Source organism: Salvelinus sp. IW2-2015, linkage group LG23 (assembly GCF_002910315.2).
Source record: "Salvelinus sp. IW2-2015 linkage group LG23, ASM291031v2, whole genome shotgun sequence".
Taxonomy (NCBI): domain Eukaryota; kingdom Metazoa; phylum Chordata; class Actinopteri; order Salmoniformes; family Salmonidae; genus Salvelinus; species Salvelinus sp. IW2-2015.
Window position 1 is genome coordinate 42,862,101 of NC_036863.1, and position 15,945 is coordinate 42,878,045.

General features: G+C 41.9%; 1 protein-coding gene across 2 annotated transcripts in view; it reads right to left on the reverse strand.

Moving 5' to 3' along the window:
• Positions 1-3,503: 3,503 nt before the first annotated feature.
• The window catches only part of ndst1b (N-deacetylase/N-sulfotransferase (heparan glucosaminyl) 1b), a 102,988-nt gene continuing 90,546 nt past the window's right edge, over positions 3,504-15,945 (reverse strand). For both annotated transcript variants that reach the window (XM_023967859.2, XM_023967861.2), the window contains 8 exons: positions 15,656-15,838; positions 14,424-14,520; positions 9,176-9,299; positions 8,370-8,544; positions 7,884-8,054; positions 7,544-7,653; positions 6,886-6,988; positions 3,504-6,204 (listed from right to left, as the gene is read on the reverse strand). In XM_023967859.2, the coding sequence (XP_023823627.1) occupies positions 6,085-6,204; positions 6,886-6,988; positions 7,544-7,653; positions 7,884-8,054; positions 8,370-8,544; positions 9,176-9,299; positions 14,424-14,520; positions 15,656-15,838 (1,083 nt within the window). In that variant the 3' untranslated portion in view covers positions 3,504-6,084. The remainder of the gene's footprint in view (positions 6,205-6,885; positions 6,989-7,543; positions 7,654-7,883; positions 8,055-8,369; positions 8,545-9,175; positions 9,300-14,423; positions 14,521-15,655; positions 15,839-15,945) is intronic.

The following is a 15,945-nucleotide window of genomic DNA, read 5'->3' on the forward strand; positions in this document are numbered from 1 at the left end:
AGCTTTGCAACTTAGAATTGTTCAAAATAAATATGTTCAATGTGTCATGATTAATGACACAGCCAAATATTTAAGTTTGAGTTAGGTCTAAAGATAATGACTCTGGTTTAGCTGTACAATGCTACAAATAATACATACATATATATACATACTATACCACAGCCACGGATGTCGATTAAGGGAGCCCCCCCCCACACCTCTCTGATTCAGAGGGGTTGGGTTAAATGCGGAAGACACATTTCAGTTGAATGCATGTACAACTGACTAGGTATCCCCCTTTCCCTTTCCGTAGTCCCATAGAATTAGAATGAATAAAACGGACATTCCCATCAGAAACAGTGTTGGTTTGCGTGAACAGCAACTAGCCTCTTTCACAGGCGATGTGCCTCCGGTTACCTGTTATCCTTATATGTGCATTCTGAGATGGAGACCCCCAAAAAATAACCCAATGTGATTAGATCTTCTTCAAACTGGGAGATGAAATTCGACTGAGCCTGAAAATACTTCTCCATCACCTGCAAGGCCCAGCCMTTCCATGATCTAAGGGCCTATGTCCCTTATAGTCATTCTAATTCTACGGTCTATACGATCTCTTTACATACCTCTCAGGTTGCTCTTCAGCAACATGTCAACATCAAAAGCACCCAACAGCGCTCTTGCCATGTCAGTGGAACTGTTGACCTGTTGACCTGTTGACTGTTGACCCAAAACATGAATAATTCAGTCAGATACTGTAAAAGACTAGAACGTACTGTAAGTACAGTAACATAATACATTCTCTTTATTTAAAATAGTCATGCTAGCTAATACATTGACTTGTATTTAAAAATACACCATTATCTTAACCTCAGATTATATAAACGTTAACAATCATCAATAAAAATAAATACACATATAAGGAAGCCTGTTTTAACCTTTATAGCTAAATAAAAAATAAAMCAAATCAGCCATCTCAATACTGAGCAAGCCTACGGTAGCACCAAGCTAATAGCAACCCTATAGACTTGACAGGCTAGTGTTAGCGCAGTTAGCTTAGCGTTAGTGTATACCGTTTAAAAAAATGAAATAATACAACTCTGTAATATATAACACTTGAAATCTGGAGATGTCAGGGTATAGAAAATATAAACGGAGTAGAAAAGAAACCACAATATTACCTCAGAGAAGGTATGAATCAATAAATTCAAACCAGAATATTAGCTGGCACCATTTCTTCATGTTATTCTATGGGCTAGGCTAGCTTGGCCACAAACCCAGTCATCTCTATGTCAAGATCGCTTACAGTTTTCACTCGATCAATTTACACATTTAAACTTTACAAGTTCAACATAAAAGGTAAATATCACTCAGAACACCATTTAGTCTCCAACATTTCTATAAATAATGTGCTTGTTTACAGTAGCGGTGCGTGGGTCAAATCACTGGGGAAGCCAAGCCAGAAAAAAAGCTAWATTACAACCTACTGTATGTGTTGTGATAACTGTGTTGTTTGCTCTGTAACCTGTTAGTTCATATGCCTTGCGACCATGATATAGGCTTAAGGCCGAGACAATAAGAAGACACAGTGGCAGAATAAATTCAACCACACCTTTGTTTCATCACAAAACTGAAATCAGAAGAGCAATTTCACACTGTCCGGTGAAATCCATAAAGCACATTGCATGTAACAAACAGTTATGTAACAAACAAAACCATTTCAACTTCAACATTATCAAATCACCTATGCTTAGTCTAATACATTGACAACTAAAAGATACTAAAAACAATTTAGTCCAATCAACATAAGCTAAATATGATGTGGCTGAATACACTGCTTGTGTACACCACACACCTGTTTAACAGAACAAAGACAAAGTAGACAGGAGGAGAAACGGTTAGTTGTCACAGAATTCTTCGAGTGTTGGTGAGGGAAGGGGAGACGCTCATACACATACGCCCCCTGCTGTTGGCAATATGYATAAACGATTCCCAATGGAAATTCTCGGAGGACTCAGTCCAAAATAATAGGGAATTACAACCCTACTGCAGTCATTAGTTAGAACAATAATATCTAAACCATGTTTTATAAATCCAATGTGATGCCATAACCTTATGGGCAGCCACAACTACAGTGTTTGACAATAAACAGGTTTCTGTGCATTTTTAAAACTTGTACATAAATTATAAACCTACAATAGTTGTCTACGCCATGTCAATCTATTCTCAAAATTTTGGCAAGTATCATCTACAGTAGCTACAAGAAACAAAGTAGTAATAATGTTGCCTAACACCAAATGCAATGACTAAATARTGAATCCCTACATGTGAGATTTATGTATGGTTTTTAAATATATGCTATGTAAAAAAAAAACTTTTATGGAAAACATTTCAAAGCAATAAATCCATTGAACAAAAGAATAATCTACGTACATTTTGCATATTAAAAATATATATCCATATAAAAAAATGGGGGTTGTGAGATTTATATGAGTTTTAAATATATGATAATATATTTTAAATTGTCTGTCACGTTCTTTGATATTTATGGGCATACATTACTTTTCCCTATCCTGTTCYGGCAGGATTCAGCTCAAATGAAGCACTGGATTTACTGTTATATGACAGCTAAGAAGACAATTTACAGTCACTCACCACGTTTCCGTCCAGTTTTTATGAAAGTAAAGTCATATCTTATTTTGAAAAAATCACAGCTGTGATAGAAACAGGTAGTTTCGGTACAATTTTATAAATGCCGACATAATTTGTTTGACATGGGATATTTTTGTGTCGGTGAAATTAATTGACATAAATTGTGCTGGAAACGCCCTTATGCGCAAATGTTATATAATAACCATCAGATCGAAGTAAACTTGGAGTCAACGCGATGATATGGTGTGTGGTCCTCCCAATACGACTCAGGACACCATGCAGTTTATTAGGCTACAGATGAAGTTATGAACTTCACAGGGTGGTGAAAGTGCACGATGATCTTGATGCTCCTTTCCCATATATATCGAGGGTCTGATTCTGGTGACATGATTGATGMTTGCCTGCCGTTTGACAAATAAAACTATTCTCGCTCTTATCCATAAACTAGCCTACCCGCACTGTATCTGYGTGCTGTTGGTTAGAGCTCAAATGCCAGGACCAGAGTAGCTGTATTTGCTATTTCACGCAAAACACGGTAGAATTGACTCGGTAAAATTTWAAATGCGACGGAAACACATTGAACTTTTATTATTCGGTACATGAACATGTAAGTGAAAAAAACAAACATTTCTGCACTGTCATCACGCACTGACTTTTATCCGCAACAAATCCGTTTGGTGCGAAAATGCGCATATTTTCTTTATGATTTTTTATTATATTCGCATTAAAATCTGTCGCCAATTGGATGAAACCTCGTTTGTGTGCCACATTGTCTTACACAGCTTTTAGGGTGRGTCCCTGTCCTGCTCTTATCATATTACATACTCCAAAATATCGTCGTCAACTACATGGRAAATTAAACTGCATGACAAAAGTTTAAAAGACAGTGGTTTCTTTATTTGTAAATTAAAAATCAAAAATATTAGCTACAAACAATAAAAAAATATTAACAACAATTGGTTGATTGTACAGTCCAGATGATTATCATTTCCTTATAGTTAATGAATGATCACTACTCTATGTCCAACATTATCATACAGAGTGAAATTCACTGGGACTTCGGCTGAGTGAGTGGGGTAAAGAAGGAGCTGCCCAGACATGGGAACTCGCTCGGCCCATCTCCTGACCGTAGTGTCTAGGCTCAAAGAACACAACACCCTCCCTGATACTCTGAACCAGAACACTTGTACTTTATATTGCATTGTAAAATGGCTCAAAAGCAAAAGGAAATGACGAGACAAAGGATTTGTGAATATATTACAGCTCCTTGAACAAATTGAAATGAGAGCAGCATTTGTGTCACCACACAAGGTGCATGATTCAGTACCTTAAATACAATTCATCTAGAATGGACCCATAAGACCACACTTCTTTACAAGGGTCCAGGTAATACAAAATGCTAAATGGACCCTCGTATTCTGGAGCACTGCAAAATCCCTCACACAAACAAGGACTGTTCTCCTTAACAGGAAAGTTGTACCAAAACCTTCTTCTTACATTGTGTTGAGAAATAAATATTGTGCTTCTAGGAGAGCATGGATTCAGAGTAGATCATGTATTTGTACATACCGGATTGTAATACAACAAAGAAACATTAACCTCCCAGATATGTTCATATTATTCGTATATGCATCCATAGCAACTGACAGGAGATAAAATGATGCGAGTTTACATTCCTATAACCTTGACTAATAAACTGAGAAGAAAAAAAGCTCTCAATGTCTCCTGTATAGAACACCCCAGCTCCTCCAGAGGGTGGGATTAACAGTCTTGAATTTGCAGCTTCAAATCCAATTTCACCTCTTAATTTCCCCCAAAGTCTTTGCAGAACACACCTGATTGGACACTATGAAGTGGGCTCGGACTATAAGCTGCGTTGATGAATAATGTCCGAGGATGACACGGGACAGTGTGAACCTTTAAGAGCCATCCTACACGGAAGGATAAGGACCACTTCTTACAGGCCGCCAGTTACACTACCAACTGATCCAGTGGGCTTGGGTTCAAAGGGCATACTAAATCAACCACCGCAGAGCTAGAGATATGTTGCTGTGAACTACGCTCCTCTGGTGTGTTGGTTTGACCACAACATGTGGCAAAGCCATTCCAAGTGGAAGGGAAGACAGTGTTGTCTGTAACTGGAAACTAGGAGACAAGGGCTAGGGGTACCAGTATCCTTCCCCAGTGGAGCCGATCAAAAGAYATCCTTGTATTCTGCACTCACCTATTGTACAGGCACAAAAGGAGTAACCAATCAGATGACAGAATGAATAGGGAAGTGATTAAGCTCTAGTCAGCTGAGTTGGGAAAGACCAGGAATCAACATCCTGCTCTATTAGCGGGAAAATCAAGAGACGTGCTCGGTACAGTAACTAGTTGGATGGCGACGAGGATGCCCGTCTCCTTGGAGTGAAATTGCAATATCCACTTTAAGGCCTTTAAAACAGGCAGCTACATTTTTCATGTCACATTTACGTTCAGTTTGTAGTGTACTCTACAGACATGGTAGGGTCCAGCTGTATTTAGGAATGGGTTTCAATATATCATTATTAAGGCAGTTACGACCRAGGACAACGTTCCACTGACCAATACAAAGCAAGCTGGTCTCATTTGGAAATATGACCRTTTTCCACTTTTTTAATCCCACTGTACTGTGGATTCATTCGATTGAAGGTCTTAAAGACCAAAAGGTGATTTGACTTGACTTGATAAAGGTCAAGTGTCGGTGTGGTCTGTGGGAGCAATTCATGGACTCCAGTTATGTTTTCAGATGAACACAGATTAAAAACATGGGACAGTTGAAAGGAACATACAATGCTCGAAAGACGCATCGTGCAACCATAACAGCTCGGAAAGAAATACAGACATCCAGCAGTATATGAGTGTTAATGATTAAAATATAAATTCAGAAATACTTTCAAATTAACATTCCACTCCGGCACTTGAATATCCATTATTGGCTAGTGTATTTTTCCATAACTGGCACAGAGAAACAAAGTCTTTCTCCGCCCTCTGCAAAGCGCACAGAGAGTGAGTGTGTCTGCCTGTCTGTGTGAGAGACCGAATAACAACATTGGTTCTCCTTGAGGAAATGATACATCTCTTTGATCCCTCCCTCCTCTCTCTTGGCCCCAGCGTTGCTGTGTGCATGTGCCCATGGTCAAGACGGGCACTTTGTCATTCTTTCTGAGAAAGAAATGGAACAATCCTAAACACAGTTCATGTCTCTCCTTCACCCCTGCCTCTTTTCCCTTCTGAGGCCCACACCCCAAACTGGGGTCGCTGGGGGCCACTGGGTTGAGTGGGCATGGAGGGCCTGCTGTGTCTCTCCTGCTTCCTCAGCTCCTGGTCACCCCGCGTGGCGCTGGCTGGCTGGAGCGGAGGGGAGAGTGYACCCCCTATGTGTGGGCAGGTTGGGGTGGCGTCTCTGTCCTTGTGTCCCCGGCCATGCTGAGGCTACCTGGTGTGGATCAGCTCCTCCCTGAGCCAGCTGGGCAGAGGCTGGCCCATCTTATAGAGCAGCTTGGACAGCTCTATGTTGTGGTCCCTGTAATGCTCCCTAAGGAAGGCGCGAGACTGCCACAGGATGAGAGAGAGAGGGGGAGAGAGAGAGTCAAATATAGGGCMATATAGTTACAAGAAAAATTTGAATAGACCAATACATCATTTATAGCTCCCACCCACAGTAGCTGCCCATTTAGGTGGTGCTCAAATTATATAAAAATATTCAATGTTATCATGAATATCTAACTTTTATGCACAGGGAACAATACCACATTACATTGTATATGATCTGTAGTTAACTTAGTGTGCAGAGATTTTTTTTGCCCAGATACTGAGCAACTCAGGCAGCGKGCACTGCAGCTCTGTGAGTCTCATGAGCCCTGCCATTCTGACTGCAGCAGAGAGAAAAATCACCCGCCATTACCCAGCTAATTACCTCCGAGGTGTCTGTGCCAAAACAGTCAAGGTAACTTCAAGGACCTGAGCTGTGCCCACTGCCCACCCTGCCCCCCTCACAACCCCTCTCTATGTCTGCTCATTAGACACTCTKCCCGATCTGGTGGCTTTCCAAACCCAGCCTGAAAGGAGCGGAGTCTGTCACAGACAAGCAATGATAAAGCAKCACTGACTGTAGGAAATAAATATTTTTTTCTTCTATAAAATCWAAAAATACTTGCTTTTCAAGGTGACAAAAGTGAAATAAGTGTTGAATAATTTAATCCACTTCTCTTTAGGGAAAGGTTCATAACTTACATCTGTGTCCATGTCAGGGTATCTCCGTCCTTTACTCTTGCCCAAGCATTTGGTCTTCCCCCCATCTAACAACTGGCACCAGAACCCTTTTTTGGGATCAAACCTGGAACAGAGGAACACAGAACCATAAAACGGAGGAGGGCCAGTCAAAATGATGAAAATAAATTCCCAACCTAATCAAAAAGGGAACATCCTGAACAGATGGTTTGCGGCTCTTCGTGTTTAGAGAAGAGACGCGGGACAAAACATATCCATTGTCTACAGAGGATGTGGCCGACAGATGTTGCTGTTTACAAGGATGGCTGAGTGATTATGTGGTCAAGCATCAGAGGCAGAAACAGAGATATATGGGGGGGCTGGAGACCAGGGGGAGGCAGAAGAAAGGGAATAGGTTGGCAGAGAGATGTCAAAGCGATGGTAATCCCTCCAGAAGGGAACATTCTGAAAATCACATCAAAGCTGTTCACAAAGCAAGCACCTCTGCTCTAAACAGGAAAGATAGGCTCCTGCACAACCACACCRGTGTCGGCCAGCTCAATGCATTAATACGCATAATGTTACATTTCACAACGGTTAGGGAAACAAAAGCCTTCATTTGCCATGTGTTGGCTCCAGCAAGTGGGTCTACAGTGTGTCGAAGCCCRAATAAGACACTCACGCTAGAATCTTGTGGTAGTTCAGTGTGTTTGTCAGCCCAAGGAACTTCTGGATCTTGTCCATCAARGCAAAAGGCTCTGTTCTCAGYACCTGACCATCCAGAACCAGAATCTGAGGAACCAGTTACAACAGCACAGTAGGTCAGATAGACTAGGTGAGCGGTCTTAAATTCAACACCAACAACAGTCTATACACACACACACACTGTACTAAACACGTTCATATAGTATATACAGACTGAATAAATGTTTGTTTCCATTTAACCACATGCTTATGCACAATCCCTGTAAACACACATGAGTATAAGCATGCACACCTGGGACCCAGATGACCAAACGTACCTGGCTGGGGTGGTAGTGGTTGAGCCAGCGGCCCAGATGGGTGGCGTACCAGCCCGGTACCAGACAGCGGTTCTGGAGCACCCGCAGCTTGATGGGGGCATTGCGGCCAGCAGTGATGACGTCATGGAAAGTATACTTCAGGGCGACCGAGTCACCATGGGCACGTTGGTGCTGGGGCAGAACAGACAGATATGACATCACAGTCAGCCCACCTTGCCAGATTCCTCCAGAGTRCTGTGTCCTTGCAGAGGGCATTCCAACTCATTTCACACTCCTACAAACCGGTACATCACCTATTTCTATACCAGCATATTAGATACTTTATTTGCAAGCTCAAGGGAAATCAGCAATGCGGCTGACCTGGAAAAGGAGTGAAGCTACCCTGAAGCCACCCACAGCATTTCACCCAATTGCTATCCCTATAATAGAGTCTGGTGTTGGAAATGGAACGATGGGAAGTGTTTTTTCTCTGGGAGCGAGGCTCACCTGGTACCATGAGTAGGCCCTGTCTGCAGGGTTGATGAGGATGGTGATGATTTTGGCCTTGGGCAGGAGGGCGGCTGCACGGCGTGCAGCCACCTCCGAGTCAAAGTAGTTGGCGCTCTTCTCAAAGTAGAAGTCTGAGCTGGTGTTGGAGGGTAGGGGAAAGTACTCCATGTACCTGTTCCAGCGAGGACAAACAGACAGAGCAGTTTGAACCGGATTAGATGAATCGGTCACCAAAAGACAATTTGGTTATCACCATTTAAAGTACAACAACAACAATTGCCTGACAAAAAGGATCTAAGGATCAGAATGATTCAAGATAAACAATGTCATTCGTGTCCATATAACAAATACCAACATCCTACGTAAACAGACTAGTTTAATGTTTCATCAATAACTACGAAAATGATTAAATGTTCTGGATAAAACATATGACTGCACCGGCATAAACCAGTCACTAGCTKAAAGAGACCAATTTTCCACAACCGAGCCCACCACACATTAATACAATGGTCTGCTTTCTGTTAATCAATGATTGAGCTCAGAGGGGGATGAACCAAAGCCTCTCCCTTTGAAGGATGAAACATTCCACTAAAGCCAAAAATATTAACTGGAATACGTCTCAAAACAGTTGGTTTAATACACTATGAAAAGCATGGCGGGTTAACATTAGCGATTTCTCTTTCCATTCTAACATGCTACCCCCAAAACCCAACCAGAAATGTTGGAAATGTCTTGGAGAAGAGGAATTAGTGCCAGAGTGGTGGTAATGAAAATGATAAAGTAGGACAAGGGAAGTCACATACCAGTCGATGCCTCTGTGGTAGTTGTGGCCATTGAAGAACTGGATCTCCTCAAAGGTCTCTTTGCTGGGGTAGTTACTGGTCAGATCAGGATGCATCCCCAGGAACAGATACAGGGCTGTGGTGCCTGCACAAAGACCAGCAGTTTTCATGAGTATTGCTGATACAAATATCCAATATAGATACTATTAGACGATGTAAATATATGTTAGATATTAGACATAGTCCCTTCAGAAAGTATTCGCACCACTTCAGTTTTTCCAAATTTTGTTGTGTTACAAAGTGGGATAAAATATATTTCATTCTCATTTTTGGTCAACGATCGACACAAAATACTCTACAATGTCAAAGTGGGAGAAGAATTCTTACATGTATTAAAAATGAAAAATAAAACACTAATATATCTTGATTAGATTAGTATTCGATGTCGTGATTAGTATTCAATGTTGTCTTGGTAAGAAACTCCAGTGTATATTTGGCCTTGTGTTTTAGGTTATTGTCCTGCTGAAAGGTGAATTCATCTCCCCGTGTCTGTTAGAAAGCAGACTGAACCTGGTTTTCCTCTAGGATTTTGCCTAGTCTTTGCCGATAACAAGCATACCCACAAAATGATGCAGCCACCAACATTCTTGAAAACATGGCACTCCGATGTGTTTTTTTGGGGATTTTCCCAAACATAACCCTTTGTATTCAGGACGAAAAGTTTATTTATTTGACACATTTTTTACTTTAGTGCCTTGTTGCAAACAGGATGCATGTTTTGGAATATTTTATTCTGTACAGGCTTCCTTCTTTTTACTCTGTCAGTTAAGTTAGTATTGTGGAGTAATTACAATGTTGTTGATCCATCCTGTTGTTTTCTCCAATCACAGCCATTAAACTCTGTAATTGACTGGAAACCCCGAGTGGTTTCCTTCCTCTTTGGCAATAGAGTTAGTAGTAGTGACTGGGTGTATTGATACACCATCCAAAGCCTAATTAATAACCATTCTCAAAGGGATATTCAGTGTATTTTTTCTTTACCCATCTACCAATTGGTGCACTTCTTTACGAGGCATTGAAAAACCTCCTTGGTCTTTGTGTTTGAAATTCACTACTCGATTGAGGGACCTTACAGATAATTGTATGTGTGGGGTAGAGAGATTGGGTAGTCATTCAAAAAAAAAAAAAAAATCAGGTTAACCACAATTATTGAACACAGAATGGSTCAATACAACTTATGTGATTTGTTAAGCACATTTTTTTCTCCTGAACTTATTTAGGCTTGCTATGAAGGGGTTGAATACTTACTAACTCAAGAGATATCAGATTTTCATTTTTTTTAATTGATTTCCCAAAAGTTCTACAAACAAAATTCCACTTTGACATTATGGGGTATTGTGCGKAGATCAGTGACACAACATCTCAATTTAATAAATTTTAAATTCAGGCTGTAACAAAATGTGGGGGAAAAATCAAGGGGGTGAATACTTTGAAGGAACTGTAAATSCCAGGGGTGTAAAGTACTTAAGTAAAAATACTTTAGAGTATTACTTAAGTCGTTTTTGAGGGTATCTGTACTTTACTTTTTATATTTTTGACAACTTTTACTTCATTACATTCCTAAAGAAAATAATGTACTTTTTACTCCATACATTTTCCCTGACACCCAAAATTACCCGTTACATTATGACAGGAAAATAGTCCAATTCATGCACTTATCAAAGAGAACATCCCTGGTCATCCCTACTGCCTCTGATCTGACGGACTCACTAAAAACAAATGCTTAGTTTGTAAATTATGTCTGAGTGTTGGAGTGTGCCCCTGGCTATCCGTCAATTTAAAAAATAATGCCGCCTGGTTTGCTTAATAAGGAATTTGAAATGGTTTATACTTTTACTTTGACACTTAAGTATATTTAAAACCAAATCATTTTAGTCTTACTCAAGTAGTATTTTACTGGGTGACTTTCACTTTTACTCGAGTCATTTTCTATTAAGGTATGACAATTTTTCACTTTTCCCACCACTGGTAAATGCTAAAAAATTTGATATATTTCTGGTTCTTTACCACAGCTATTTACTACCCATCTGAAATGTGCTATAGCTTTAAATAGCAACAGGTCTAGCTAGAGGCTGAGAGCCCAAAACACTCTACTAAGTAAGAGATAAAGTGCCAGGTAAAGAGGAGTGGTGGATGTGAAGTTGACAGACAAGATGGCTGATGAGACTATAGTGAATGCTGGTGCAGTTTGGTAATTACAATGGTGAAATATGTACATTTACTCTCAGACCCAACCCCCTAATCCGTTTTTATTGAAAAGATTAACATGGCCATTTTACAGCAGTCTCAGGAGGGCTATCGCTCCCTTAAGACATCTTTAAGAAGTTTAATTAGGCTACGCACTAAACCTGAAATTCCCATTTAGTGGGAAGCAGTCAAGGTTACAATAAAACCCAATGACTGACTGCTTGCCTGCCTCTGTGGTGATCCTATAAATTAAATAAAGTGTGTGACACTCCGTAAATGACTGCCCAGATGCCAATTATCCATCCCTTCTCTCCTTGCTGTCAATAAACAGAGGTTCAAGGCTGTTCCATGCCAGGCAGAGAAGCGCTTGTCCTTCTGGTGCAGTGGATCTAGTACAGTTAGTCTACACACCACTAGGGTATGGCTATCTGAGACACAGTGCATTATCTATAACCCCCTAGCTTCACCTGGAACGAACTCAGGTCATGTCTCTCTGGATGTACAGGTAACTGCCAAAATAAAGGAAACACTTGAGTAAATGARGGATACAAAGTATATTGAAAGGATGTGCTTCCACACAGGTGTGGTTCCTGAGTTAATTAAGCAACTAACATCCAATCATGCTTAAGGTAATGTATAAAAATGCCCAGTTGTCCATTATTTTGGCTACCATGGCTAGAAGAGGAGATCTCAATGACTTTGAAAGAGGGGTCTCAAAGGAGTATAGGGGGTTTAAATGGTGTTTGTGTCTCAGTCACCAGATCTCAACCCAATTTAACACTTKTGGGAGATTCTGGAGCGGTGCCTGAGACAGCGTTTTCCACCACCATCGACAAAGCACAAATTTATGGAATTTCTTGTGGAAGAATGGTGTCGCATCCCTGTAATAGAGTTCCAGACAATTGTAGAATCTATGCCAAGGCGCATTRAAGCTGTTCAGGCGGCTCGTGGTGGCCCAACGCCCTATTAAGACACTATGTTGGTGTTTCCCTTATTTTGACAGTTACCTGTATGTTAAATGATGACCCCAGAGGAAATTGCTGCCACTATTTCAACGTCATTTCCTGTCATGGAACCTAAATGTGCATTTCCGCTCTACCTCTGAGGGATGGCGAAGGCTTCTTATACATATTCACAAATTGGGAGAGGGAATTTCCACGTGGCGTTGACAAAAATCAACAAATAGGGCACTGACAGCTGTCAGTGTAGCTAGCTAGCATGATTACCTTATCTAGATAGCTAGCCAGCCATTTTGCTAACCTTATCTGGAGCATGTAGTGACTTTTTGTGGTCAAAACCATTCTTCTTTAGCTAGCATGATTACCTGTCTGTGGGTTAGCGCTAGCTAGCATGATTACCTTATCTAGATAGCTAGCCAGCCATTTTGCTAACCTTATCTGGAGCATGTAGTGACTTTTTGTGGTCAAAACCATTCTTCTTGGGGGGACGGGGGTAGCGGGGGGTTATGCAAAATGCCATCCTATGCAAAATGCCATCCATTTATAAAATGGTCAGATATATATTTATAACATAGACTAGCTAAAAAATAAGTAAACATTTATTTTCTTTCTCTAATGGATTTTGATAATTTTTAAAAATGGTATAAAAAAGTGGAGGTGGCCAATAACGTTGGAATARCTTTGCAGCTGTTTCTAATTAACAAACAATGCCATGCTGGTGGCTGATAACAAAATAAAACCCAGCCCTGGACAAACCAGATKGGATGGTGTATCGCTGCAGAATGCTGTGGTAGCCATGCTGGTTAAGTGTGCCTTGAATTCTAAATAAATCACTGACAGTGTCCCCAGCAAAGCACCCCCACACCATCATACCTTCCSCTCAATGCTTCACGGTGAGAACCACACATGCGGAGATCATCCGTTCAACGACTCTGCGTCTCACAAAGACACTGGTTGGAACCAAAAATCTCAAATTTGAAGCTGGTTGAGAGAATGCCTAGAGTTTGCAAAGCTTTCATCAAGGCAAARGGTGGCTACATTGAATAATCTCAAATAAATTTGGATTTGTTAAACCCTTTTTTGGTTACTACATGATTCCATGTGTTATTTCATAGTTTTGATGTCTTCACCATTATTATTCAAAAACCCGGACGACGCTGGGTCAATTTTGCACCGCTCTATGGGACTCCCGGTCACGGCCGGTTGTATCACAACCTGGGATCGAACCCAGGTCTGTAGTGACGCCTTAGTCCGCTGCACCACTCGGGAGGCCTCATGAGATATTGTTTTTGTACAATATGATATCTGTTGTTTACTGCTCACCTGTCTTCTGTGGTNTTGAAGGTAGGCCTTGAAATACATCCACAGGTACACCTCCAATTGACTCAAATTATGTCAATTAGCCTATCAGAAGTTTCTAAAGCCATGACATCATTTTCTGGAATTTTCCAGGCTGTTTAAAGGCACAGTCAACTTAGTGTATGAAAACTTTTGATCCACTGGATTTTTTATTCAGTGAATTATAAGTGAAATAATCTGTCTGTAAACAATTGTTGGAAGAATTACTGGTGTCATGCACAAAGTAGATGTCCTAACCGACTTGTCAAAACTATAGTTTGTTAATTAACAAGAAATTTGTGGAGTGGTTGAAAAACGAGTGCATGTAAACTTCTAACTTCGAGTCATGTGTCCTCCGAAAAACATGACCCGCCAAATTGTGCTTCTTAACACCCGCCAGCTTAACCTGGAAGCCAGCCGCCCCAACGTGTCTGAGGAAACGCAGTTCAACTGACGATCGGTCAGCCTGCAGGCGCCCGGCCCGCCACAAGGAGACACGAGAGGGCGACGAGCCAAGTAAAGCCCCCCCCAGCCAAACCCTCCTTTAACCCGGACGCCGCTGGGTCAATTTTGCACCGCTCTATGGGACTCCCGGTCACGGCCGGTTGTATCACAACCTGGGATCGAACCCAGGTCTGTAGTGGCGCCTTAGTCCGCTGCACCACTCGGGAGGCCTCATGAGATATTGTTTTTGTACAATATGATATCTGTTGTTTACTGCTCACCTGTCTTCTGTGGTCCAATGATGAGCAACTTCGGGAATCGGTCGCATGTCTTCTCTTTGGACCAAATGTCTTTGTGCCTTTTGTCCTCACAGGGGTCCTGTAGTGACAGAGTTAGTTCACCTGGAAGTTCAGTACAGTAAAACGGTAAGGTGCCTCAGGATAAGTTGCCATGGATGTGACTTGTACGCACACACACACACACACACACACACTTCAGGTTCCAGTATCATATCTAGCGGCAGTCTGTTTGTAATTAAAGTCCACCGCTGACTTGGCCAGGGGACTCCAGTGTTACGTGATTAAAGCCAGCCAAGAAAGCAGCGAGACCTTTGTGGGGAGTGAACAAACATGCGGCACAATGGTTACAGGCAACCGTATCCACCCTGTGGGACCAACGATGCCAATCGGAGGACGGGTACTTTCAATTCAGCTCAAATGAACCCAACCAGTCCAGTCCAACAGAGGTTTGGGGGAGCAGACTCAAACATTCRGTTACTGATTCACCCCTTGATCAATTATGCTTGTACAAGAAAGGACTAGGGAAGGAACCCGTAATCAGTATCAGGCAGGCTGTCTTTCCATTGTTTTTCCTGAGTGGTAAGTAGCCTTCAGTGTATCTGTGTGGAAAATAGTTCAGAGCAGCCCTGCAAGGCGAGCATCTTCATGTGCCTCAGGGTCAATCTGCATGTCAAGCTGACGCCAACTACCTGCCTCCTTCCCTTCGGTCCCCACTGACATCTGCCTGATGGGTAATGAGGTGACCAGGATATCACATTAATCCCAAGACACKTAACACAGCGCTGTGATGAAGAAGCCTTTGGACCCAGGCAGGCACAAGTTTGCTCCAAACTTCAAAGGGAGCCGGCCGGCTCACATTAACCTCTCCCCTTTGTGAGAACTCAATATTGACAGTCAGTGTGAGCAACTGCCAAGATGGCACTTGGACCTCTTAGGGAAGGAAACCTGTCTTCTTTCTGCGTTGATGGGAAACAGTGTCAGAGTGCTACTGTGGAAGCAGGAGCACCACAAAACCACAGTTCAAAGAGCCAGCCTCTCCTCGCCGTACCTACCAAAATAACATTTGCACTGTATGACGCAATGGAGACTGAGTCAAAAGGCAACATCTCTTCTAGCCTTCTCTTAAATGACAGCCTGGTTTATGATAGTCCCGAGTTCCAAACACCCAGTGACCCCACAGCTCTCATGGCCTCTCACACAAAAAAAACACACACCTGCCAGATGGGGTCTCTCTCCTCGGGGAAGATCTGGAAGTAGCGCTGGGCCAGCTGCACAGGCGCCAGGGTCTGCAGCCGYAGGTTGGTCCATGTCTGGACGAACTTCACCAGGTTCTTAAAAGTGTACAGACCCAGACGGTCGTTCCCGTAGTTGGACAGGTGGGTCATAAAGATGCTGATCTGTGAGGACGGAATGAAAAAAACCAGAACGACATTCAGAGACCACGCAATGCACCGTCGTTTCCAACCACCCTGGCACAAAATGAATTTAAAAAAAAGTATAAATA